This window comes from Alosa sapidissima, chromosome 10, assembly GCF_018492685.1.
Source record: "Alosa sapidissima isolate fAloSap1 chromosome 10, fAloSap1.pri, whole genome shotgun sequence".
Classification (NCBI taxonomy): Eukaryota; Metazoa; Chordata; class Actinopteri; order Clupeiformes; family Clupeidae; genus Alosa; species Alosa sapidissima.
In genome coordinates, this window is record NC_055966.1 from 33,545,487 (window position 1) to 33,570,485 (window position 24,999).

A 24,999-nucleotide genomic window follows, 5' to 3' on the forward strand; every position below is an offset into this window, starting at 1 on the left:
GTTCTGAAGTGAGAGATATACAGATGGGTATTTATGACTGTATCTACTTCCCCCCCCTCTCTCTCTCTCTTCCTCTCTATCTCTCTCTCTCTCTCTCTTACCTATTATTTCCTCCACCTTTGTACTTTTCCTACTCATTGTTTCTTTAGTCAAACATTTACTGGCAGTGGTACAGCTAACCCTGGTGAGCTTATAGGCTGACTAAAAGGTCTGAACTGTAACAATGGTTCCTTTGGTCGCCTGCCGGTCATACATTTTCATCAGGTTGGACCTACAGAAGTTTGAATGCGCTCGGGTTGGCCGTTAGCCTATTTCTGTTTTCTGACGAAACGTCAAGTCCCAGCTGCGCATCCTGAGAAAGCCTAACGTACTCCTCGCCTGAGTTTGTGATTGTGAACATCGCAAAATCTACACTCAGCATCCGCGGCCTGCGCTAATGTCTGTGAGGTGCTGTGAAATGGCTGTAATGCATCGCATGCTTTGGCAACAGGTCACAGAATATGTCTGTATATACTGTAGCATGGTTAGAATGACATTTATTTTTCCTTTATTGCATTTTGCATTTCACATTATCCATTCATTAAGTCAACAGTTGTAATCCTAGGTCAAAATACGGCATCATTTTTACATAGCATGTGACTACAGAACTTCAAAAAGTCATAGACCACTTGTTTTTCCATTTTCCATTTCCCTACCCAAATAAAATAATGAATGAACGCAAAAGTATACCTACCTATTAGCTATTCCTGTTTGCTTTTGTTTATGTAAAGCACATTGAATGACCTCTGTGTATGAAGCGCTATATACTGTAAATAAACTTGACTTGACTTGACTAATTACAATCAGCTAATGTGCCATTTATGGTCTAAACTCAATTCTGGTATTTCACAATCAGCTGTGCTTCACAGACTAACCACCTTATGGTAATCTTTAATACACATAGCTATATGGTTCAAAGTCCTTGTATGCTTATGGTTATATTGACCTATTACCCCTGCCTAGAAATGCTTTGACCTGTGTGGGGAAATTTCTTTGAAGATAGTCATGATGACCAAAGTGGTGGTGGTGGTGTGATGAAACAGGAAGAGAAGATTAACGGGAACCTAGCTCACTACACTGATAACACGAGTAATTCTACCTTAAGCATCCATCACTGAAAAACATTGATCTCTTGTGACACAACTGTTGCAGTCTGACGACTTTCTCTGCAACTCCTGTGGGAAAATTTGCTGTGTGCCAAGAGTCTGGGTGTTCAACTAATTAAAAACACACCACACACTGGAACATGACAACCCCTTCGCTCTCTTTAAGCCAAGCTGTCAGCTGTCTCTTTTATCTTATTACAACTTCAAATATCTCTGCTCCTTATGCTTACCTCCATCTCATGGAAAGAGCAGGGTAACATATAGGGTTACCTATACGTTAGGCATTCAGAATGGAACCAAATTCAGGATCAACAACATACTAGAGGACAGTATAGACACTGTGTGAACACATGTAATAGACAGTCAGAGTTTAATAGACCACAAGGGTTTTTTTCCAGCATGCATGATAACAGTCCGTGTGCTCCATCCACATGTTTGCGGTGGGGGAAGGGATCTTTTGGTTTTTACCATTTCTTGCTCTCAGAAGCATGTTAGTGTGTTAATGAACAATAATTGAATTTGTATACACAGAGTTTTTGAAGTGAAAATATTTTTTTAGTCTGTTGGCAGCCACATCTGTGTGCTACCTTGCTATGTTTTTCTAAATACCCCTGAGGTTTGGCAGGTGGTGGGCACACATCCTGTTTTCTACTTATGAGCTGATGCAAAGCACTTTTGGGTATGTTTGCAGCATTGCAGTTGTGGTGCAAACTTTAGTGGGTTCACCACAACATGCTCACTGGAATACGTACACCTGTTTCCTTTGGAAGATTGCAGATACAGTCAGACATATATTTGATGAATAGTTATTACAGTTAATTTCCCATCACTGTCATTAATAGGGTGAAATTATACAATTTAAATGGGAAGGAAATATTGTGAAACTATTAACCGTACAACTTTGCACAAAAGCAGCTTCCTCTCAGAACCTGGAACTGGATGTAAATTTATCTCAGTGAATGTGTGCAAGTTTATGGGGGTGGGGTAAAAGGCAAACAGAGAACTGTTTTAGCATTTAGAATTTATTTTGCGACAGAATCAATGCGTCTTAATCTTCACAATCTGCTCAAAGTCGATGTAAAAATACAATAATTGTACATTTGAGCATCACAAGGCATCACACCTCTAATAAGTGCATTTGCACAGTACATGGCACAATTAAAAGGGGGAAATGTGTACATTCAGCCTTGATGAAAAGACTGCAGTGTATTACTAAAAACAGGCATCCCTGAGGCATGTTTTCACATGTATATATCACAAAATAAAAAACAAAAAAACAAAATGCAGTTGAGAAACAAACCACAATATGGCTGATGAATATAAATGATCCAACAGATGAAAATACATTTTTCATAACACAGTGCATATGATAAAATATATTAAAACTCTTTACACAATAAATTGTTGCTAACCTGTAATTTCATAACACTTAATTATTACCGGATCTTTAATTCCTAAAAGTAAAGCAGGCTAGCTGTTTAGCTGTTTCTATATATTCCCAAAATGATAAAATTAAATAATTCTGAAAAATGACAAAAATAATAACTAATAAAACATAGTACCAAAGCACAAAATTACCCCAGCAAATGTTCGGGAGTGATTTTAACCAACCAATTTTAGAAAATAAAAATATTTAGCTAGTACTCGCATATAAAGCCAAGCATTATCAAGTGATATCCACTTTTTCCAGCTGAATGCATCATCTCCTCTACATCGCCATCACAACAATGTGTTACTAAACACCTCACTATGCTATTCTCAAAATACGATAACTAATAATTACCAGCATTGATAATTGTGGCTTTAAGAGATGCATTATCACATGTGTCACATAAAAATGATAAAGTGCAGGTTCATATTAGACAAATATTGCAGCTTGTGCTCCAAATCTTGATACAAGTTCTCTACAACAAGGGACTTCTGTGGTCTACAAATTAATATATCCATGTCATCTCTTTGAGAACTTAAACAGAGTGATCAACACTCTATACTCAATCAGTTTTATCAGACTACATCACTATGACAATAACATATCGTTAAGGTTGCAAATACACACTGCAATGGGGCTTAAATTAACTGAAATAATGAATATGTGCAACCCAAATAAACATAGTGATGGTATTTGAAATAATGAATATGTGCAACCCAAATGAACACAGTGATGGTATTTGGAGAGACACATGGACAGTAGCAGGACAAAAGTGCGGTCAGAGAAACTAAGAAAGAATGGTCACTTCTTGACCTGAGCATACGTCACATCTGGTACCTGACGGGGTGGTCCAGGAGCCTGTTGGAAAAACACATGCAAATCATGTAATAAACTTTACAGTTAACTACATCTGGTCAGCGACAGGAGAGCACACTGACAGACATATAGAGAGCTTCTCATCACCTCAGTGCAGCACGTAATCATCGTTTATTGCCCATAAAGGTCTGGTTTTCCGGTACCCATCTGTCATTTGTGGCCACTGTGGTCTACTGTAGACCACAGCATTTGTTGGACATTTAGTGGATGTGGAATATAGGATATCTAGACCATTATTGCGCTAGGAGGGTTAGTAGCCACATGCATTCATATACACACACATTTTGGCTGACAAAATAGGCTATATAATTTAATTCGTTTGGCCAACGATTGGCTCAAAGGAAGGAACAGTCAGCGGCCCATTGGTTCATTTTCCATACTGAAACTGGACTGATCCAATAACAGGTCTTGTCAGCCCCCCCCCCTCCCATTTTGGCTCAGAGCTAGGATTCTGTGATCGCATCAAAATAGTTACTAGAAGTAGCCTACACGTTGAAATTGCGGCGGGGGCCGGTAGTGCACCTATGTAGAAGCTTCAAATATACAATATTGCGAGTAGGCTATATGTCAGCAATATGATGAAGTTCGCTAAATTTGAGCGAGGATATGTAAGCAAGCATACAGAGCTGGGGGAAGTGGTTGAGCACTGCTCTCCCATGCCCACATCCACGGCTGAAGTGCCCTTGAGCAAGGCACATCTCACTCCTCACTGCTCCCCAAACACCGCTGTAGCAAGGCAGCTCACTGCTCCAGGTTAGTGTGTGCTTCAACTCACTGTGTGTTCACTGAGTGCTCTGTGTGTTCACTAATTCATAAATGCAGAGACCAAATTCCTTGTATACGCAGGTATACTTTAACAATCAGTTCAGCAGGCTTGTCCTACTTTTTCTGTAGGGTTGTGGAATTGCCAATCTGCAGTGAATAAAGCGGACTTCATTCCTGCTCTGGCCTTACAGTTATCGCTTCAATTGTTTGCGCTTACAGAGACGTGGATTAGGCCAGAGAATACTGCCACACCTGCAGCGTTGTCGACCAATTATGCTTTTTCGCATACCAGTCGTTCGTCTGGTAGAGGAGGCGGGACAGGCTTTCTCATCTCTGATGATTGGAGGTTTACACAGTTGCTGCCTGCTCAGGTCCACAACTCGTTTGAATATCATGCCATCATGATAACTGAGCCATACAAATCATACTTGGTGGTTATTTATTGCTCTCCAGGACAACTTGGGAACTTTGTAAATGAGTTGGACATTCTACTGTCTGCTATTCCAATGGATGCATGCCCATTATTAATCCTTGGCAATTTTAATATTTATTTGGATAACTTGTCTTCAATTGACTTCCTGTCCTTACTCTCCTCATTTAATATCACACATGTCCACAGTCCTCCTACTCACAAGGCTGCTAAAGATCTTGATTTAATTCTGGTACGTAACTGTAATACAGACAACGTTTTGGTTAATCCATTACATGTATCGGATCATCACTTTATCAGATTCTCTGTGCGTCTCCTGGATAACCCAGCAGCTCCTCCTCCGACAATTTCGTTCCGGCGTAACCCCAGAAGCCTCTCAAGCGATCATTTTGCAACATTAGTAACATCTGCTTTACCTACTCCTAGCTCATTCTTGGCACTTGCAGCATGTCCTTTTTCCTCAAGACCTACTCATTCTAAACCTCGTCATCCATGGCTGACGAACAGTATAGTCTCAGTACGAAAGGAACTTAGAGCTGCTGAGAGGAAATGGCGTAAATCCAGAGATGGAAATGATCTTAGTAACTATCAGTCTTTGCTGTCATCCTTTTCATCCACTGTTACACTTGCAAAAAAGGCATTCTATCAAAGCAAGATTGAGAGCGCCACTGACAGTAGACAGCAGTTTTTCTACTTTCAAATCTCTTCTCAATCCTCCACCACCACCATCAACTACTTCACTGTCAGCAGATGACTTTGCAACATTTTTCACTGAAAAAGTTGCTAACATAAGTGCTCAGTTTAATGCACCTATAAGGAGGGCTTTGCCTTGTGTTAGTATGACAGCATCATTGGACTCTTTCTCTCCTCTTGATGAGGAAGCAGTCTCTCAATTACTTCAGCAAAGTCGTCCAACAACATGCTCATTGGATCCTGTCCCGTCCACTCTTCTACAGTCTATGTCACCCGCTGTTCTACCAGCAGTCACACATGTATTTAATGCTTCACTCAGTTCTGGAATAGTTTCTTATTTTTTTAAACAGGCTAGGGTTACACCTCTGCTAAAGAAAAGTACACTTAATCCAACTGAGGTGAAGAACTACAGGTCTGTCTCCCTTCTTCCTTTCTTGTCAAAGGTTTTGGAGAAAGTGGTCTTCAAGCAAGTTTGTGCTTTCTTCATCAGAATAATCTACTGGTCTGGTTTCAAGAGTGGTCATTCTACTGAAACTGCTCTTCTGTCTGTGACTGAAGCATTGAGAGTAGCTAAGTCCTCTGCTCAGTCATCAGTATTAATTCTACTAGATTTATCTGCAGCCTTTGATACTGTTAATCATGACATTCTCCTTTCTATACTATCTGAACTGGGAATTTCTGAAAAAGCTCTTGACTGGTTTGAATCTTACCTTAAAGGGCGTTCTTTCAATGTGTCTTGGCAGGGACAGGTATCTAAGTCTCATGACCTCACCACAGGTGTGCCTCAGGGATCAGTATTACCTTGCTTTTCTCTATTTACACCACTTCCTTAGTTGATACCATTCGCTCCCATGGGTTTGACTATCACTGTTATGCAGACGACACTCAATTTTACCTGTCTTTCCCACCTGATGACTCTAGTGTTTCCCACCGGATTTCTGCATGCCTTAAGGATATTTCAGCCTGGATGAAAGATCGGCACCTTCAGCTTAATCTCTCAAAGTTTTTGGTGTTTCCAGCTAAAACAGCTATTCCCCAACAAATTAACATCCAGCTTGACTCAACTTCACTGACCCCAACTAGATCGGCACGTAACTTGGGCGTTGTAATTGATGACCGACTTCTCTGAGCATGTAGCTTCTATTGCAAAATCATGTCGGTTTATGCTTTACAACATTAGGAAGATCAGACCTTATCTGACACAAGATTCCACACAACTTCTTGTTCAGACCATGGTCATCTCTAAGCTGGACTATTGCAATTCACTATTAGCTGGCTTACCCGCTTGTGTAATAAGATCATTACAGCTGATTCAGAATGCTGGAGCACGCCTGGTCTTCAATCAGCCAAAGAGGACACATGTAACTCCTCTCCTAGTTACTCTCCATTGGCTCCCTATAGTAGCCAGAATTAAATTTAAATCTCTCACTTTGGCCTATAGGACACTGACAGGATCTGCTCCTAGTTATTTTAATTCAATAATCAAGCCTTACATCCCCAACCGCCCACTGCGGTCTTCTGATGAGCGTCTGTTATGTCGACCAGTCATAAAAACTAGGTCTAATTCCAGACTATTCCTCAGTGGTTCCATGTTGGTGGAATGAGTTGCCCAGTGCTCTCCGTTCCTGTGGTAGTTTTGGGTCGTTTAAGAGGGGTCTAAAGACATTCCTATTCAACATGTACTTAGTTGTTTAAGCACTTATGTGTTATGGTTTGTATAATATTGTTTTATTTTCATTAGGCTGTTAATTAATTTGACATTATTGTTTATTATTGATATTCTCCTTAATGTAGTCTTAGCATGTCATTGTTTTTATATTATTGATTGAATGGACATTATTGTTTTATTATTGCCTTTCCCCTCATTTTCATTGCTTTTTTTATTAGGCTATTGATTGAATTGATATTATTGTTTATTATAACTATTCTCCTTATTATATTTGATCAACATTCTAATCTGTTCCCTGTTCAATTTTAAATATTATTATGTTGTTTTGTATTTATGTGTCGCTTTGGACAAAGGCGTCTGCTAAATCCATAACCATAACCATAACTGGTCTATAAATCTGATCTACAGAGCAGGCTGTGGAGAGTGCAGCCTATAATGCTACATGCAACAAGAACTCAGTGATGGACCAGGTAGGTTATGTGACATGCCATGCTGATGATGATGATTATGATGACTAATTAATTGCGATAATGTAATGACATGGTAATGATAACATAGGAAGGCGGTGCTGTGATCATAATAACAAACAGCGCAACTTAAAGTTCATTGTAGGCTATAGTTTAAATGTAGCATATTGAATAATTTTTTAAATGATACATTGAATTCAAGCAGAAGTTCTTCTTTCATAATTGTTTGTATAGCCTCCATGAATATGGAAATCATGTGCTTCATGGACACATTTAATCAGTCAGAGTACATAGATTACAAAAGGTCAAGATTGTACTCTCTGTTGAGAAGAGCCATCTGAACACAGCAAGTGTTTGCGGTCAGAGAAATGTTAGCCTGGCCATATTTATTCTTCATAACTCAGGTTTTTATTACCCTCAGTCTGTCAGTCAGCTCTTTATTTTGCTGATTGAAATCTGCCAGCTGAAGAATATGGCAGTTGCGGACAGTTATTGGGGTGTGACCATAGCTTCACGTGTATATTTGGTTAACAAGAACATTAAGGCAAAAGGATATCTGAGGATAGAAATGTTTCCATGACACCCAAAAACGCTTTGTACGGTGGATTGATGGCATATCCCTTATTGGTTTGCCAAGACAACAGTCATCTACTGAGAAGATGAACACCAAATTCTTATTGGATTGTTGCATTTAGGAAATAAGAGGCTTTTTGACCCCTTTGGATGAAGCACAGCTGCTCCAGCCTCAGATTTTGCGCAGATCTCAAATTGAGTTAAATATTCTGCAGAATATACATTCATTCTACTGCTCAGTGTTACATCGGCTTAGACTTAGTTAGGATGTGTCATTTTGTAGTATTGTGATGAAAATATTGACAGTTCAATGGCTACTTTTGTCTCAGCGTGTTTCCTTGGATTGAGGTTTACCAGCGTGCTAATTTGTGTCTTGAATTGAACGGGTAGGTGTGAGTTTTTTCCACCACAATAGCCAATGAGGCCTACATTTGTCCATTTTCAGTGCTCCACGACACTTAAATTTGTTGTAAATATATGCATTTAAAGGGTACTGTAATGTAAGAAGGATTTTGTATTTAATTAGGTGTGCCCGACCGAAGAACTAAAAGGGAAACATGTTACAATAAAGACGCAAACATTAGACTTATAACTTAGGAGAAATACAGACATAAACCCCAAATGTTCGCTCCCGCATCCCAGCATGCCCTGCGTGGGAGTTCGCTACGCAATGTCTTGTGCACCGATGTTACACTGCTCCCCCAACAAGCCATTGAAACAAGCCAAAAAAGCCTTTTTTTTTTTTTAAAGGCGCCGGCCAACAGGCCAACTAGAACGGGCGCCCACACAGCACGGTGCCTCTCACACGCACCCAAAAGTCCCAACCCACACAAAAACAAACACACTAGAGGGCCCCCACCCTCTTTCCCACCAAAAAGTCAGCGCACTCCTCCCGTTTCCAGTACGGCGCCAACCAGGCGCGGCCGCCCAGGCTTCCGCTTCTCCTCGCCGCCTCTATTTCTATTTCGACAAAAAGGCCCCGTCTCGGGCAGACCAGTAGCCGGGCCGTCGAGGAGGGCCGGAGGTGAGCCGCGTTCCCCCGGCGGGGGCAGCCGCTGCAGGCCCTCCCCGACTGGCGTTGTTGGTCGCGCGGCTCCCGCGCTGCTACCGCCTTCACTGCCGTCCTCAAGGCCGCTGAGTTCGCTCTCGCCCGTCGCCGGCCCGAACTCCACTGTTGCAAGGCCCGAGCATCTACTCCCGAACTCGTCCTCCTCCTCTTCTTGCAGCTCTAGCAGTCGTTCCTCCTCTCCAGTGCAGAGGTCGCCCGGGGATTCCTGTGCTGCGCGGAGCCAAGCTTTAATAACCGCGCCTCGTCTCCTCTCCTTCCTCCGGCGAGCCTTGGTGTGCAGTTTTGGAGCCCTTACAAGGGCTGGCGGGAGCTCGAACAGCCCCCGCTCCGGGGTCAGGTCGCCTGCCCCCAGGATAACTCCTGGGGCAGGGGCAGCTCCACCGCACGCTCCCACATCAGAGGCCTCCATTGCTTTCACTTCTGACGCCACTGTAACGTTTTGATGTTTCAGGACACAGAGCTTCGTTCAATGCAAGTGTAGCCGGACGAGTCCTTACCTGGAGTATAGTGATAGGTTTTGTTGTGTCTCTCTCCTACCCCGCCTACTTTGTAAGTGGGTAATTGGCAGCTGTGCTCCATAAAAAGGAAGCGGGGCTATCCAGGGCAGACGTCTGCTTTGTCCAGGGACGACTCTGACCGACCTATCCCTGACGTTTGGCTGTAGTTTGTTCCACCATTTGCTCCAGGTAGGCTTGAGTCTTTGTCTGAGGAACATTCGTTTGTGCACTAATGTGCGGGAAAGTTCAGAACTTTTGTTTACATTCCAGTAACAGCAGTCGCTGCTAAACTACTGGCTGGATATTCTCACGGCTGCTCTTTCCCCCGGTGTGCTCATCAATTCCAGCTTAGGTAGGTGTACTCCTTCCTGTGTGCAAACGTTATCGCATAGCTAGGCCACTCGTTTACGTTATCTGTTAATTACAGCAACATCACGGAGTGTTGCGCTGTCCGGGCTCCCTACATCTGACGTTAGCTGTTGCATGGTAGGTTTTAGCTTTATTTACATCGATTTACCTAAATTAAGCATAACATTAGAGTAATGACTCTGTACTCCCTATAGGATCTGTATGGTATCCTGATGTGGTGACGGCCTTGCTGTTTTGTTCCTGTTTGGAGTTTGCTGTGTGGAGCGCCTTCCGCTTCTCTCTGTGGCCTTCCATCGCTGCGTCTCTGATGCATGATTGCTAGCTAACCTGGTGGTGGCTATCTGCTTGGGCCTGTTTAGTGCGGACGTGCGTGTTTGTTGCATGAGTGTGCATGTGTGGGAGTTTGGTTTGCTTGCTGCTATGTTTGATGCTCTGTGCTTTGCTCTGTATTTTGTTTTGTCTTATTTGTACTCATTTGTTTTTGTTTGTTTTATACTGCATGTAATGTCAAGTGGGCTTTCCCTGTGTATGTTGCTTGTCTCTCCTGCTGGGGGCTACATTGGGCGCATGTTGGAGGGTTTATTCTCCTCTGGTGGTGTTTATCCCTTATTGTGTGTGCTGTGTTAATTAGTTTAGATGAGTCACCTTTTCATTTTGATTTGCAGTGTGGTTTGAATCACAGATTTCGCCTCAGAGGCTTTGACATCTGCCCTCTACGGTAAGCCCAATCTAGTGTCAACATTGATCCTGACTATTTACATGTAGCATTACATGGTGTTGCTCTGTTATTGAAGTGCATGTACATTGATCCTGTCTTAAATAAATAAATTGTTATATTTTTGTATTGTAATCTCACGTCTCTGCCTATTATTCAGACTACCAACTTGTGTGACCCTAGTGGTAAAGAGGAAATTCTCAGGTTAATTTAACGGGTAGCTGGTGAATGTTTATATACACGGTAGGCTACTGTCACACAAGCTTTATTAAGGATCGAGGGCAGGGACACAGACACAGAACACAATACACACGGAGCAGGTCAAGTACACACACGCTACACATACAGGGGAGGACGCAACCCCACAGAAAGAGGATCACACACGAGGGAGAAATAAAAGGGAAACATGTTACAATAAAGACGCTAACATTACACTCAAAACTAAGGAGAAACACAGACATAAACCCCCAAATGTTCGCTCCCGCATCCCAGCATGCCCTGCGTGGGAGTTCACAACGCAATGTCTTGTGCGCCGACGTTACATTATATACTGGACTTTGCCACTGACCTGGCCTTTGGGTTTGACTGCAGCATACACTGTGCTCTGATCTCCCACATTTCCTCCGTGTCCCAGCGTTGGCCTCATACCGGCGGCGTTATTCTGAAAATTGATATCTGCATAGGTAGGTCCCTGGAAAAACATGCATGACAAAAATGTTTCTAAATCATTAAAAATGTATTTGTATTATGTGTATGTACATAAATCTCTCACTCACCCACGCTCACACAAACACACACTCACACACACTATCTCTCTTTCTTTCTCTCTCTCTCTCACTCACTCACTCACACTCTCTCTCTCTCACTCACTCACACACACACACACACACACACACACACACACACAAATACACACACACACTGACTAGGAAAAGGATGGTCTTTAAACATTTTAAAATGTAATGTATTGTTCTACAAATGCAATAAGCAGGGAGGGCACTCCTCACACACCTGGCCTGAGGTGGGGCCAGCGGGGGAGCTGGGGAGTCTGACTCCTGAGTAAAGCGTCTCCTCGTTTCCACCCTGATTACCCTGATCCACCCTCTGCACATTTTTTCTCTGAAAGTGGCTGATGTCCGCATAATTCAACTCCTGAAAACAAGTACATGTGAAACAAGCTTGTGAATTTGTTATCATTCATAAAATATAATAGTTCAATGTCTAAACACAGTTATACTAATTTATTTTGTAAAGTGACAGGTGAAGGATGTTGAGTGATTTCAAGTAGATTTAGGGCTCAATTGTGCCCTTTCAGAGGCATCAGGAGACTTCAATGTGCATTTAAATGTTAAAGGACAACTCCATCTTTAAATTCATGCCCCCAGAGTGTAGCATTGTAATGTAGTGTATTGTATTGCTTAACAGTCAGCATTTGACATTTGAACATCATGATGGTATTTCCCAAACAACTGTGCTTCACAGACCAACCGCCTTAAGGTAATCTTCAATGCATAGCTACTCTATGGTGCAAAGTCCTTTTATGCTTATGGTTATATTGACCTATTACCCCTGCCTGGAAATGCTTTGACCTGCGTGGGGAACTTCCTTTGAAGATAGTCATTGTGACGGGAGTGTCCAGTTTAAATATCGTTGAAACCTCCGGGTCAACCGGAAGTGATTCATAGTTTAGTGAATTTATATTTTTAGCTGTTTCATATACGTTTTGACTATGTCAAATGGAGCATGGTGACTAATGATATTTTATATGTATTTCTAGTGTAATAGATTGATTGGTGATGGCTGTATTAGCTTTTTCATGATGGATTACCTGGAACACCCCTGTCTTTTGGTTTAGAGTTGGTATGTGCCAATCTTAGTGGTGATTCTCAGGCCTATTTATACTGTGTCAGTCAGTTTATAGGGAGAGCAGTAAGTGACAGGACATGAGTCCTATTTGCTCTCTGTGCTATGGTGACTTGTTAAGGTCAAACATTATTGCTACGATTGTTGTATTGTTTTTTTGACTATCATGTCAATTTTTTGTTTCATTTATTGAAAGTATTTTTTTTTCCCATCATCAAACTTACTCCTCTGCGTTCTCCTGAGTGTGACCAACTAGCTCAAGACAGTACTTCCACACTTTACCCTTCAACAGTCATGATGACCAAAGTGGTTATGTGGTGGTGTGATGAAACAGGAAGAGAACACTAACGGGAACCTAGCTCACTACACTGATAATACAAGAGCAGTGAAGCATGCAGCTCATTACACTGATAACACAAAAGAAAGTATATCTGAATCATGCAGCCAAAGATCATTAAAGAAGAATGTGGATAAGGACTCACCATTGGGCTATTATCTTTGGCAGGTGCTGTGTGAGAGAGGGATATCAAACAATCAAACAGTGGTCCTTCCTGTAGCTACTCTGTGATGACATTTTTAACGTGTAATGCAATGTAATTAATGGTTTTCATTTTCAGCCTCTCTCTCCATCTTTCTCTCTGTCTCTCTCTCTCACAGACACACATACTAGACACACACATGCATGCACGCACACACACACTGAAAGATAGAAAGAAAGACAGTGGAAGAGAGAGATAACATATTCTTACCTTCTCGGCTTTTTGGAGGGCATATTTTTCTACAAATAGTAAAAATGAGAACTTAGCATATGTTTATCCATAAAATTCCCATGGGTTCCAGTGTGCCTATACTATCATGTCTCACAATGTTTATAGAAGTGAGGTTTTACACACTCCACAGCTCTGAGACAGCTCCTGTCTGCTACTCTCACCCTAAATAAAAACATCTGGGGTATACACACTTTCAAATCCCTTTTGGAAAAAAATGTGAAAACCAAGTGAGATAACTACTTAAAATCCAAAAGAGATATCTTGAAATAAATATGTATGGAAAATTAATTTGGCATGGTAAGACTGTTTTTAGTGGCAGGCTAGCACATACCATTGACTTGCGCTAGCCTAGCACCTGCGAACTCTGCAATTAGAAGGACTGGATGAAATGTGTTGAAAACGGTCTCCACTGATAAATATCACACTGGCTAACTTGGAAATTAGGTCCTATATCCAAAATTTTGAGTCACCCCTTTAACATAAGTAACTGCTATGATTTAGAACATTACAAAAGAGGGTAATAGAAAATAAAAAGTAATTGAGAGCATACCATACATGGAAGTGGTATGATTTTGAAAGCTGGACAATGGTAAGAGTAGACAGTTTCAGTTTCTACCGAGTGATCAGGATGAGCAAGTTGATGATATAGTGAAGTTGAACTCACCCTTTTTTCTTCAATACAAGGATGACAGGGATCACAAGTACAATTAAGACAGCTATTACTATAACAGCTATAGCCCAAGTTGGAAATCCACCTACTCCGACACCAGGATCAGGTGCTACTGTATGACAAAAAACATGCACATTTCTTGTTAATTATCTCACCAGTTTACTGAAGGACTGAAGTTGTGTCAGTGAACCACATCATAATACTCATTTCAAATGTACTTGAAACAGAATGTGAATCATGAAGGTCTATAAACCTAAAGAAATATGTGTTGTCATATGGGCTGCATCTCATGTCCTGACTTGTGCTCTGGAAATTGTTCAAAGATCGACGTCATCAAGGATGTCTCATTTGTCTAATCGCCACCAGAAGAGATGAGGAGAGAGGAGAAAGGATGGATACGCAAGGAAGCAATGGCGCATCCTATGCGGAAGTGTTTTCAGTCAGAAATCATTGGGTCAAGCAACAAAGGGGAAAATTCCCTTCCCATTCCTCATCCCCTTCCCATGTCAACTACCGATTTAAAAAAAAGTTTGTAGCGATTTATGAATGACAATAAATGACTAGTTAAACCAAGAAAAGATCCTCATATGCATAGAATTATCATCAACTATGCCACCTTTATCATCCGGTGTCTGACATAGCTCACCCCATTTTAGTGAGCATCTGACCTGCAAATGCACTAAGCCTCCTAAGCATCCAACGAAATCTGAGTCAAAGACACCAATGTTACATGCATTGTGAAACAGTTTTGCAATACTAAATGCAAAGTTTCAACGGCATTGTGTGATACAGATGGATGCATGTACTGAGTTTGGAGACGTGCCATGGAACCATTGATACTTTGTGCATGCTCAGTACCTGCGTACTGTACCTGGGCAGCCGTGGCCTACTGGTTTGCGTTTCGGACTCGTAACCGGAAAGTTACCGGTTCGAACCCCGACCAGTAAGAACGGCTGAAGTGCCCTTGAGCAAGGCACCTAACTCCTCACTGCTCGAGTGCTGCTGTAGCAAGCAGCTCATTGCGTCGGGATTAGTGTGTGCTTCACCTCACTGCTCACTGTGTGCTGAGAGTGTTTCACTAATTCACGGATTGGGATAAATGCAGAGACCAAATTTCCCTCACAGGATCAAAAGAGTATATATACTTATACTACTTATACCATGGTAGGGGACCCTAAACTCACAATCTTACCCCTTCTCTGCCTCTTTTGCGACCTTTCCACAGCAGGGATATGCTGTGTTTTATTACGTTGTCTTCTGTATTCATGATAAATGTTTGTGCTTTATGCGTAATATTATCATGACAGCCGCTAGTGAGATCATATCATGTATAATTATTTGCAATAGCGTTGTGCATAGGATTATAGCAGGACTTTTTGGGCTTTAAATCGCTGGGGAACATGGGGCTTTGGGAACATAGGGCCCTAGGTACATAGCGCTGATGTTAGTGCTAGCTATAGTAGTTCAATATGTTTTCTAAATAATATATCTAGCTCATTTTACACAACAAAGACACAATGCTTGAGGTCTTTTTTCCCATGAGCTAAAAACATTGTTGTTATTGTTAGTGTTGATAGTAGCCTTTGAATTTGGTGAACAACAGGATATATAAAATATAGTTTGAGTGATTTGTGAGTGAGTTTGAGCATTCTGTGTGACGTATGGCTCCAGAAAATCATGGTTCTGAATATAACCTTTGTATTCTGAAGGAGAACAGGAGACAATAACAATTCTCAGATGGTGACGGCTCCCACACACAGTTGCGTTCCGTCAGTCAACACATGCCAGTGGGTGTTCCCGACGGTAGCTATGCAAATGACTTGAAGTATAACCGTAATTTGATTGGTTGGTGCCGTCCATCGATTGGCTTGATTGGCCGGTGCCGTCTATCGGTGCAGCAACAGCTGAACTTCTCAACGCGAGCGACGTGAGAAACGTGACGCACGGACCCACAATTCAGTTGGGCAACGGATGACGTGAGCCCATGTAAAGTGAATGGGATACGTCTCCAGCACTCCAACGCACGCAACTGTGTGAAGGCGCCGTGACATCGATCTGAACCAATCTCCAACCCGTTTTGCAGGCCTATATAGGTGCACCGTGAGAAACTAGGCCCAAGGCCTCACATGCAAGAGCAGTGGTCCCCAAACTACGGCCCTCATTTTGGGTGGCCCCCCAAATCATGTCCGTGGTATATAGCATCTGGCCTGCACGGGAGTACAACATCGTCAAACTATAACCTCCGTAATTTCCCCCATTCATTCTCTATGGCGAGTCTTAACAGTACACATATAATACTCTTTTTGTCCACTGGTGGTTGTTTTGGCGCTGTTTTGCAAGAGGTGCAAGAGACTGACTGCACCAGTGCTCAAAGTATTCTTAAAAGTTTATCAATTAATTGTTAATAACTAACTAACTTCTATTCAAGTCATATTTCTTGGACTTTCTGGGATAATTATTTCTATTTTTTATTCACTCATTCAAATGTTCATACAAATTCACAAAGTTCTCATCAGGTGAGTGAAAGTTAGAATGGTGGTCATTTCAGATGTTTTTGCCAGCACTTCATAAAACTCTTATAGTTTGAGTTATATGAATTATTTGTAGGATATTACTTGTTCACAATATGAGCTGTGTATGCACAGAGTTCAGAGTTCACACATTTTGAATAAAATATACTTTTGGGACTCCCTGCTAAGAAAGTCCAATGTGCTTGAGGGTGATCAACTACAAGCGTCTTATGCTTGATCACCCTCAAGCACATTGGACTTTCTTAATTTAACTTATATAGTGTATTTAGTATATAGTTTTGTTAGTTTTCTTATCTTTCTTATCTTCTACTGTCTTTATTGTTCAGGATTCAACACTGAGTAATCATCCTGAATGGTATTTGTTTCAAGTAAGCATTCAGGTGCCTCAAGTCTAAGATGGGTCTGAGACTGCCATCTTGCATCCAGCTTGTTTTATCTTGCATCAAGGCAGGGCATAATTCAGATTTACTCACGATTGACAACAAGCTCGAAGTCATCACGGCCAGAGCTGACAGGATTGCTGACTATGCATGTGTACTGCCCACTGTCTTCTGTCTCTACTGGGCTGATGGACAGTGTTCTGTTCTTCTCATAGAAGGTGGTTCTGTTGCTGAGAGACAGAGGTTTACCATCCTTTGTCCACTCTCTGTCGACGATGAAGCCCTGAGCATCACAGGTCAAGTTGACAGAACTCTCACCTGCTATCAAGGTGTTACCAGAGCGTGTAATGGCAACACCAGCTATAGTCTCTGTATTAAGTGAAAAAATAATGATAGCATTTATGATTTATGACATGTTGGGTTGCTGGACTTAGCTAAAATATACATTAACTAGATGTACCGCATAGCGGTACAAAATATGACCGCCGCTCAGTCCTGTACATCCATTCCGCGAAAATAAATCACACTTCAATTTGTCTCCATATTTTACTCCATCCCCCACTCTTGAAACTTTTGTGTATACTTGTTTGGCATGCCTGAGTGTGTGTGTGCGGCTGCACAGAAAGTACCCTACTGGTGCTGAAAAGGTGAATAGATTGTAGAATAGCCAAAGAAGATGTAGAATTGTTATAAAACCTTTAAAATCTCTAAACAATCACAAGTAGGGCAGTTCATCACAGTTCATCCATTGCAACTGGATTGATGAAAGGTCACTTACACCTGTAGGCTACATTGTATTTGGGAAAAGCAAAAGGTATCAGCATAATGTTATTTATTTATTTATTTATTTATTTGTTATGTATTTTTAAACAAAAACATCTCTGTCAGTTCCATGCCGTTTTCAACAGCTATCAAAAACAAAGGTCATTTTTGGATGGATGGATTTTTTGTGAATGTTTCTTCTTCTACATAAGATTTTAGTCATCTTTAGTTCATGTAATACTTTATTGTCAATGCACAAATTAAGTAACAGTAGTCTGAAACGTTATTGTTAATGCACAAATTAAGTAACAGTAGCCTAGTCTGAAACGAAATGCTGTTTTACATCTAACCAGTGGTGCAAATAACTGACATGTCCAAATGGGCCTTGATGAAATGCGTCGCTAGACTGTTCATACACATTTTAACGGGCCAAAGTTGAAGAGCTTTTGTCCGTTATTGTTAGTGCAAATATAGGCTGATTCATGTTCCCTTGCATTGTTTAACTGAGGTCCATGGCTAGTCTGGCTTTCATCAGACCAAGCTCAATCTTTTAAGAAATCAAAAAATAAATAGCGGGCAGATCAGGCTGGGTTCACCCAGCCTAGTCCATAGGCACCCGATATTGTTTAATTTTCCGATTGAGATATACACGCTCTGGCTATTCTAAATGCAAAAATGCATCAGGGAGTTACGACAAAACGGTAACTAACAAACTAGATTCTAATAGAAAGCTGTTAGCTTCCCTAAGCTACAGGTAGGATTATAAGGTAGGCCTATTTACAACATAAATTGTCAATAGGCTATGCTGGCGACACAAATAAAATCTCCTTTGGAAACCAATGGCTTACGCCTTACAGTATCAAGCGGACTTAAACTGTCATATCGTGGCGAAAAGTTGTAATAACATTCACGCAGCTCCATGAGTCAAGGAAAGCGCGAATGAAGTAGCCACTTCTAAACGGGACCCACTACACAGTAGCTTAAGGTGTTTTGCTAAAGCAGCCATAATGAAATGAAGGTGACATTGTTTGGATACTTCACACACACGTGCTTTTTAATTTCACAGACTACAACTACCAAGCTGTAATCAAAGCACATCGATTCCCCTCTCACACCCTGCACGCACTTAAAACAAAATAAACAGGTGTCTCAGTCTCACGCATGTATAGGCAAAACTGTATCAGACCGGTGTAACGTTGGTAAATCTTCCATTGCACAGAATGATTTTGTAGCACGTGCAATAAATGACAGTCGAAAGATACAAACAGTGCTGCTATACATTTGCTTGGTATAACCGCATTTATAGTTTTCTACAAATGCAATAAATCAAATGCCTCCATCACTCAACCAACGCTAACGGTAACATTACCTAGGTCCTTATTGATATTACAAGATTAACGTACCTGCAGTAAAAACCAAGCATGTCCGATAAACATCCTCAGATTTATTTCGGCTTCAAGAAGAAATGGGAATTACACTTCATGTGAACATCGTCCTATCCTTATTAGATGTTCGTTGCGGTAAATTACAGTCCTTGTATGAAGCGTCCATTGTTTTTTCCAACCCACTTTTAACTTCCAACAAAATTACGTCTCACTGCAACGATGCGCCATCTAGTGGACAAACGACTACTTCTCGCCAATACTGAAAATGCAGCCATGATGATGATGATGAATATTTATTTTGGCTTTCTTTTAATCCTACTGATTTTCATTTTTTACCGGGGGGGGGCAAATCACAAATGAGTGATTATGAGCCAGGTTGATGTGGGCCCTTGAGACCAACATACCATAAAAGATTCACAGAGAACTGTGTCTGCCCTACCCTCCTTTCGGGGGGTCCAGTCCAGCGAGGGGGCTGCAGATGAAAACGAAAAATGATGGTTCCATGCTATCCATGTGGGGGTACATGCCCACCAAGTTTTGTGTACCCCGGTCTTTCAGTGTCCCGGGAATCCTTGTTGGTGTACGTCACTAAATGTACACATAAATTATTTTATTGTAAGGCCCCCCATGAACGAAAGTACACAAAACTTGGCATGCATTCAGAGGGTGTCATAATGATCCTACACTTTTAATTTCGTGCAGTTTTGACCTTGTCAGCCAGAGATATTGAGATGAAAACACCTAATTTTTTGCTTTTTAATTTTTAACTAGGTGGCGCTATACATGAAATAAGTGGTAATGGGATGGGTTGACATGCCCCCTTAAGACCAACATACAAAAAAAAGGTGGACCTCCTAGGCCCTACGGTTCTCGAGATATTCACAGAAAACTGTCTCCGGCCACCTACAGGCCAGTTGGTGTATAGTAACATAAATTAATTTATTGTGTGGCCCCCCATGAACGGAATTCCACAAAACTTGGCGTGCATACAGAGGGTGTCATAATGATCCTACACTTCCAATTTCGTGCAGTTTTGACTATGTTAGGTCACAGATACCTTCAATTACACCACCTCATTTTTACTTTTTTGTGTTTAACTAGGTGGCGCTATACATGAAATGAGTGGTTATGGAATGGGTTGACATGGCCCCTTGAGATCAACATACAAAAAAAAAATGGTCCTCCTAAACCCTACGGTTTTCGAGATATTCACAGAAAACTGTGTCTGCCCTACCCTCCTTTCGGGGGGTCCAATTCAGCGGGGGTGCTACAGATCAAAACGAAAAACGATGGTTCCATGCTATCCATGTGGGGTTACATGTCCACCAAGTTTCGTGTACCCCGGTCTTTCAGTGTCCCGGGAATCATTGACGGAAATTTGGGCATGCGAAAAAGAAAAAAAAAAAAAAAAAAAAAAAAGAAAGAAAAAAAAAAATCTGACTAAACCTATATGACCGCCGCTTCGCTGCGCGGCGGTCATAATAACCCACGTTTCACAATACACTGTGCAAATAAAGGCCTAGACTCGCGATCAACTAATGTTGTTGCGCTGCATTGCCTCTAAGTGTCGCCAACTGACGATACACATTGGAAATGTGCGTACACCACATGTGTGTACGGTGGAGGACCGCACATTCTCACGTTCAAGTCAGTCTTCGTACATCCGGACGTGAGTGTGAGAAGTGGCGTACGCAGCATTTTTGCAGCGGTGCTTTGCCGGTGCTATGCCCGAAAATAGTTCCAAATCTAAATTGGTCTAGTAAATCCCTTCGTGTTAATTTGCATTGATATTTGTACTCGATGTGAATGTACAGGTTACGAGAAATAATTATATAAAATCTTGAGTTATTTGATTTCACTTGACATGACATGCTAGCTGGAATCGTCGGATTACAGCGACTACGCTAAGATAAAGCTAACCGGGCCGTTTCTAGATTAGGACAATGGCTGGGTCGGCTATAGAATGCTTTGGCTCACTCCTCCAACTCTAGGGACTGCGGGGAGTGACCAAATTTCAGCTAGGGGTGGCGTATTCCTTTAACAACTCATCCGTTACTGTGGTAAAGCACTTTAAGTTCCTGGGCACAACCATCACCAACACACTCAAATGGGACAATAACATCTCCCAACTAGTGAAGAAAGGCCAGCATCGCCTGTTTTTCCTCCGCCACCTGAAAGGACTACAGGTCAGTCCCCCCATCATGGTACAATTTTACAGAGCAGCCATTGAGAGTGTGCTAACATCCTCCCTCACGGTCTGGTTTGCCTCTGCGTCAGCCCACGCAAAGGCCAGGCCAGATCATCGGCTGCCCCCTGCCCCCCATCATGGACCTGCACAGCTCCAGGTCCATTAACAGAGCTGGGAAGATTGCGGCCGACCGCTCTCATCCTGCCAATAGTCTGTTTAATCTTCTCTCCTCTGGAAAGCGGTCTAAAACATCGCGCTTCCACCACAGTTTTCCCCCCAAGCAATAGCCCTCTTAAATATCTCTTAAACTTGGACTCCATTGCACTTTATTTTTATTTAACACTGCACTATCTACATTCCTATTAATTTATTGCTCATAATGGTTTTGTTTGTCCTTGTATTGTGTTTTTGTCTTTGTTTTTGTCTTTCTGTTTACTGTGTGTTGCCTGCATGGAGAAGACCAAATCAAATTCCTAATATCTGTATACATGGCGAAATAAAGTTGAATTGAATTGAATTGAATGGAATTGAATTGCCTCTTTCTAAAATATCAGTTGAATAACTTCCTTACCTATCACAGTGATGGTTGTTGGTGATGATGTTTTATACCTCTGGGTTTTACTATTATATGCCCAGCAGCTGTAGGCTCCACTCTGACTGGTCTGAACATTCTCCAGTACCATTTCTTTTCCCTCTCTACCCAGAAAGGTTCCATTCAGTGCCCACTGGAACTGGGCAGCAGGTTTGGACTCAGAGGAGCAGGACAGGGTGATGTCAGAGCCTGAACTGTAGTTCGAGGCATCAGGTGTCACTGAAAATACAGCACTATCTGGGCCATCTGTACAATAGTAAAATACAATAGTTTAATAGCACATTACATTTCATTATCATTATAATATGGTGCCTACATTTACAGTTGCCTGCACACTTTGTTCACTGGGAGTGATTTTTGTTTCATTTGCGAGACTGTTTATTCTTTTGATGGGTAAAGGCCGATTTGTATTACTTGTATGTAATTATCGTTAGCCACAGTAATGAAGTCTTAGGGTTTATACTACAACATGTATTAATGGCATGATAACTCAGTTGTCAACGGTGCCAACTATGTGCTTATTATGTCAAAAAACAAGTATGGCTATTCTGACCATAGTCTTGCAATTTGATGGTTCTGTTTTGGTGATGACAGGAGCACATTTTGCATCATGTGGATTGCAACTGTCAACAGCACATGAGTACCTGAGGCATAAGTGAATGCCAATAAACTGTAATAGGTTCTAATAAAGTTTTTGGGAGACTGACATGACCACTGTAACAACAGCAGTTACAAAATTGCTTGAACAAGTGCACTGGGATAGAAAAAATATTGTATAGAAGGACTACCATAGTCAACCTGTGGATTAAGTGACAACTTGCGCCTCAAAACAAATCTCATCGGCTCGGAATGTTTTCAGTGTTTTTTAAGCTAATTGTGTGCTTTAATTAGCTTTAAATGTTAGTCACTCTTAGCACTAATATAAACAAAAAAACTCCCAGTGAAAAGCAAAGTGTTTCGGCCAACAAGCATGTGTGCATTCAACAAAATCTATCAATAATTGTTCAATAAATACATTATTAAAGTTGGACATTTTACAAAGAAAGAGGTGAGTAAAAATCCAACCAGGGAGGGAAGCAAATTTAGTCTGAGAAATACCTCATAAAGAAATACATATTTTGAATAACACACATGTGCTACAATTATTGGCACCCCTGTATTTAATACTTTGTTAATAATCTCTTTGTCAATAAAACAGCTTTTTTATTTGGATTTGAGTCTATTCCAATGGAATCTCTCAAAATCGTCCAGGGTCAGTTTTCCCAATAACGTTGTCTTTCAACATGTTACGACTCTAAAGGTATAGCCTACCTAAACAAAAGATGTTTACTTTACTAGACTTCTCTCCTATGTTGGCAGTGGTCCCCAAACTTTTTCTTCCGAGGGCCTGCTCACTATGCCTGGCTCTAAGAGAGGGCCAGAGGCTCGAAGTATATCAGTAACCATAAATAGCTTAGTGCTGTGAACAGCAGTGTACCTTAGTTGAATGTTCCATTACATTTAATCATAGGCTACTGCAATTTAATACCATTGTTAGCTGTGTTTATGTTGCCATCATGTCATATCAGTGTAAAATGTAGCTCAAATGAAATAATATGAATAAAAAGACTTTTCCCAAAAGCATTTTATTCAAAAATGTGTGAACTCTGAACTCTGTGTCTTTGCATACACAGCTCAAGTTGTGAACAAGCAACTCATTTAAAGTTCTCAAACTATGAGAGTTTTATGAAGTGCTGGCAAAAACATCTGAAATGACCACCATTCTAACTTTCACTCACCTGATGAGAACTCTGTGAATGAGTGAATAAAAATAGAAATAATTATCCTAAAAAGTCCCAGAAATATGACCCAAAATGAGGTGGCGGGCCGTAGTTTGGGGACCACTGCCTTAAGGTACCTAAATCCACTTCTAGCATTGATTATGTCATTCATGCAGCTTTGAGCATGCGTGAGATTTGTTTGATGGACATGAAAGCACAGAGGATCCTAACAACAATAATAATGCAGTCAGTAACAAGTTATTGTTATTAAATATGACCTGTGTGCAACCTATTACTCATGGATTTGCATTTTAAAGGGATTAAAGCAAATTAATTTATTCTGACGTTTTTTTCTTTTTTTTTATTAAATGAAGCACAGATTTCTTCTAAATCACACTAAAGGTTTCTAACTTAAAACCTATTCAAAAAGCTGCTGAGACCAGCTTTTAGTTAGAAAAACTAGATATACCATATAGCAGTACTAAATATGACTGCCTGCACATTCTGTCCACAAAAATAAATCACGCTTGCCTTCAGTATATAGGGGGGATTCATAGTTTTTTTTTTTTTTTTTTAGGGGGGGGGGGGGGTACATTTTACAAACCGGAATCGCATTTTCCTTATTACAGGCCTCAATGAGAGAACACTTAGCATAGTCTTTACTTACATGACATGAGTACCGTAAGTGTTTATGATATTAATATAATAATAATATTTTTAAAAAAAGATCTGAAAACATACCTGTATAAGAAAGCCTTTAGTTAACTCATCTTATCCTGTAGACTACTTTTTCAGATTATTCTACATCTGCTGCCATTGGAGGGCGCAGCCAGCCAGAAGCAGATGGGCTCCCCCTATTAAGTCAGGTTCTGCTCAAGGTTTCTTCCTGGAATATGGGAGTTTTCCTTGCCACAGTTGCCATATGGCGTGCTTGTGGGGGGTAAAGGGTTAAGGCTGCCAGTCTTGAATGTCTGTGTATAAAGTCAAATAATTGCGACATTGGGGCAGCCGTGGCCTACTGGTTAGCGCTTCAGACTTGTAACTGGAGGGTTGCCGGTTTGAACCCCGACCAGTAGGCACGGCTGAAGTGCCCTTGAGCAAGGCACCTAACTGCTCCCCGAGCGCCGCTGTTGTTGCAGGCAGCTCACTGCGCCGGGATTAGTGTGTGCTTCACCTCACTGTGTGTTCACTGTGTGCTGAGTGTGTTTCACTAATTCACGGATTGAGATAAACGCAGAGACCAAATTTCCCTCACGGGTACTCAAAAGAGTATATATCCTATCCATATGCTAAGAACATGCTAAGGCTGGCTGCTTGGAGTCCGCATCAATGGGGCCTAAGCATTTGTTAGCCTACTGTAGGCATTTGTTAGCAAAGCCTTTATATATGATTAATAGTATT

The 24,999-nt window shown here is 41.2% G+C and overlaps 1 protein-coding gene and 2 long non-coding RNA genes across 6 annotated transcripts in view; 1 reads left to right on the forward strand and 2 right to left on the reverse strand.

The window, feature by feature from the left end:
* Positions 1 to 307: 307 nt before the first annotated feature.
* Positions 308 to 24,047, forward strand: LOC121720322. The gene is made up of 3 exons (XR_006034514.1): positions 308 to 506; positions 16,549 to 16,550; positions 24,037 to 24,047. It is a non-coding gene; the product is annotated as an uncharacterized LOC121720322 (long non-coding RNA).
* LOC121720323 lies at positions 556 to 2,102 on the reverse strand. Its single transcript, XR_006034515.1, has 2 exons — positions 1,294 to 2,102; positions 556 to 1,103 (listed from the first exon to the last, which is right to left on the reverse strand). It is a non-coding gene; the product is annotated as an uncharacterized LOC121720323 (long non-coding RNA).
* Positions 2,150 to 24,999, reverse strand: part of LOC121720197 (carcinoembryonic antigen-related cell adhesion molecule 6-like) — a 40,310-nt gene continuing 17,460 nt past the window's right edge. For 2 of the 4 annotated variants that reach the window (XM_042106157.1, XM_042106156.1), the window contains 8 exons: positions 21,818 to 22,084; positions 17,005 to 17,280; positions 13,995 to 14,112; positions 13,310 to 13,338; positions 13,043 to 13,068; positions 11,709 to 11,849; positions 11,266 to 11,388; positions 2,150 to 3,432 (listed from right to left, as the gene is read on the reverse strand). In XM_042106157.1, the coding sequence (XP_041962091.1) occupies positions 3,376 to 3,432; positions 11,266 to 11,388; positions 11,709 to 11,849; positions 13,043 to 13,068; positions 13,310 to 13,338; positions 13,995 to 14,112; positions 17,005 to 17,280; positions 21,818 to 22,084 (1,037 nt within the window). In that variant the 3' untranslated portion in view covers positions 2,150 to 3,375. The remainder of the gene's footprint in view (positions 3,433 to 11,265; positions 11,389 to 11,708; positions 11,850 to 13,042; positions 13,069 to 13,309; positions 13,339 to 13,994; positions 14,113 to 17,004; positions 17,281 to 21,817; positions 22,085 to 24,999) is intronic. The other 2 variants (XM_042106159.1, XM_042106158.1) reach the window with 2 other exon arrangements.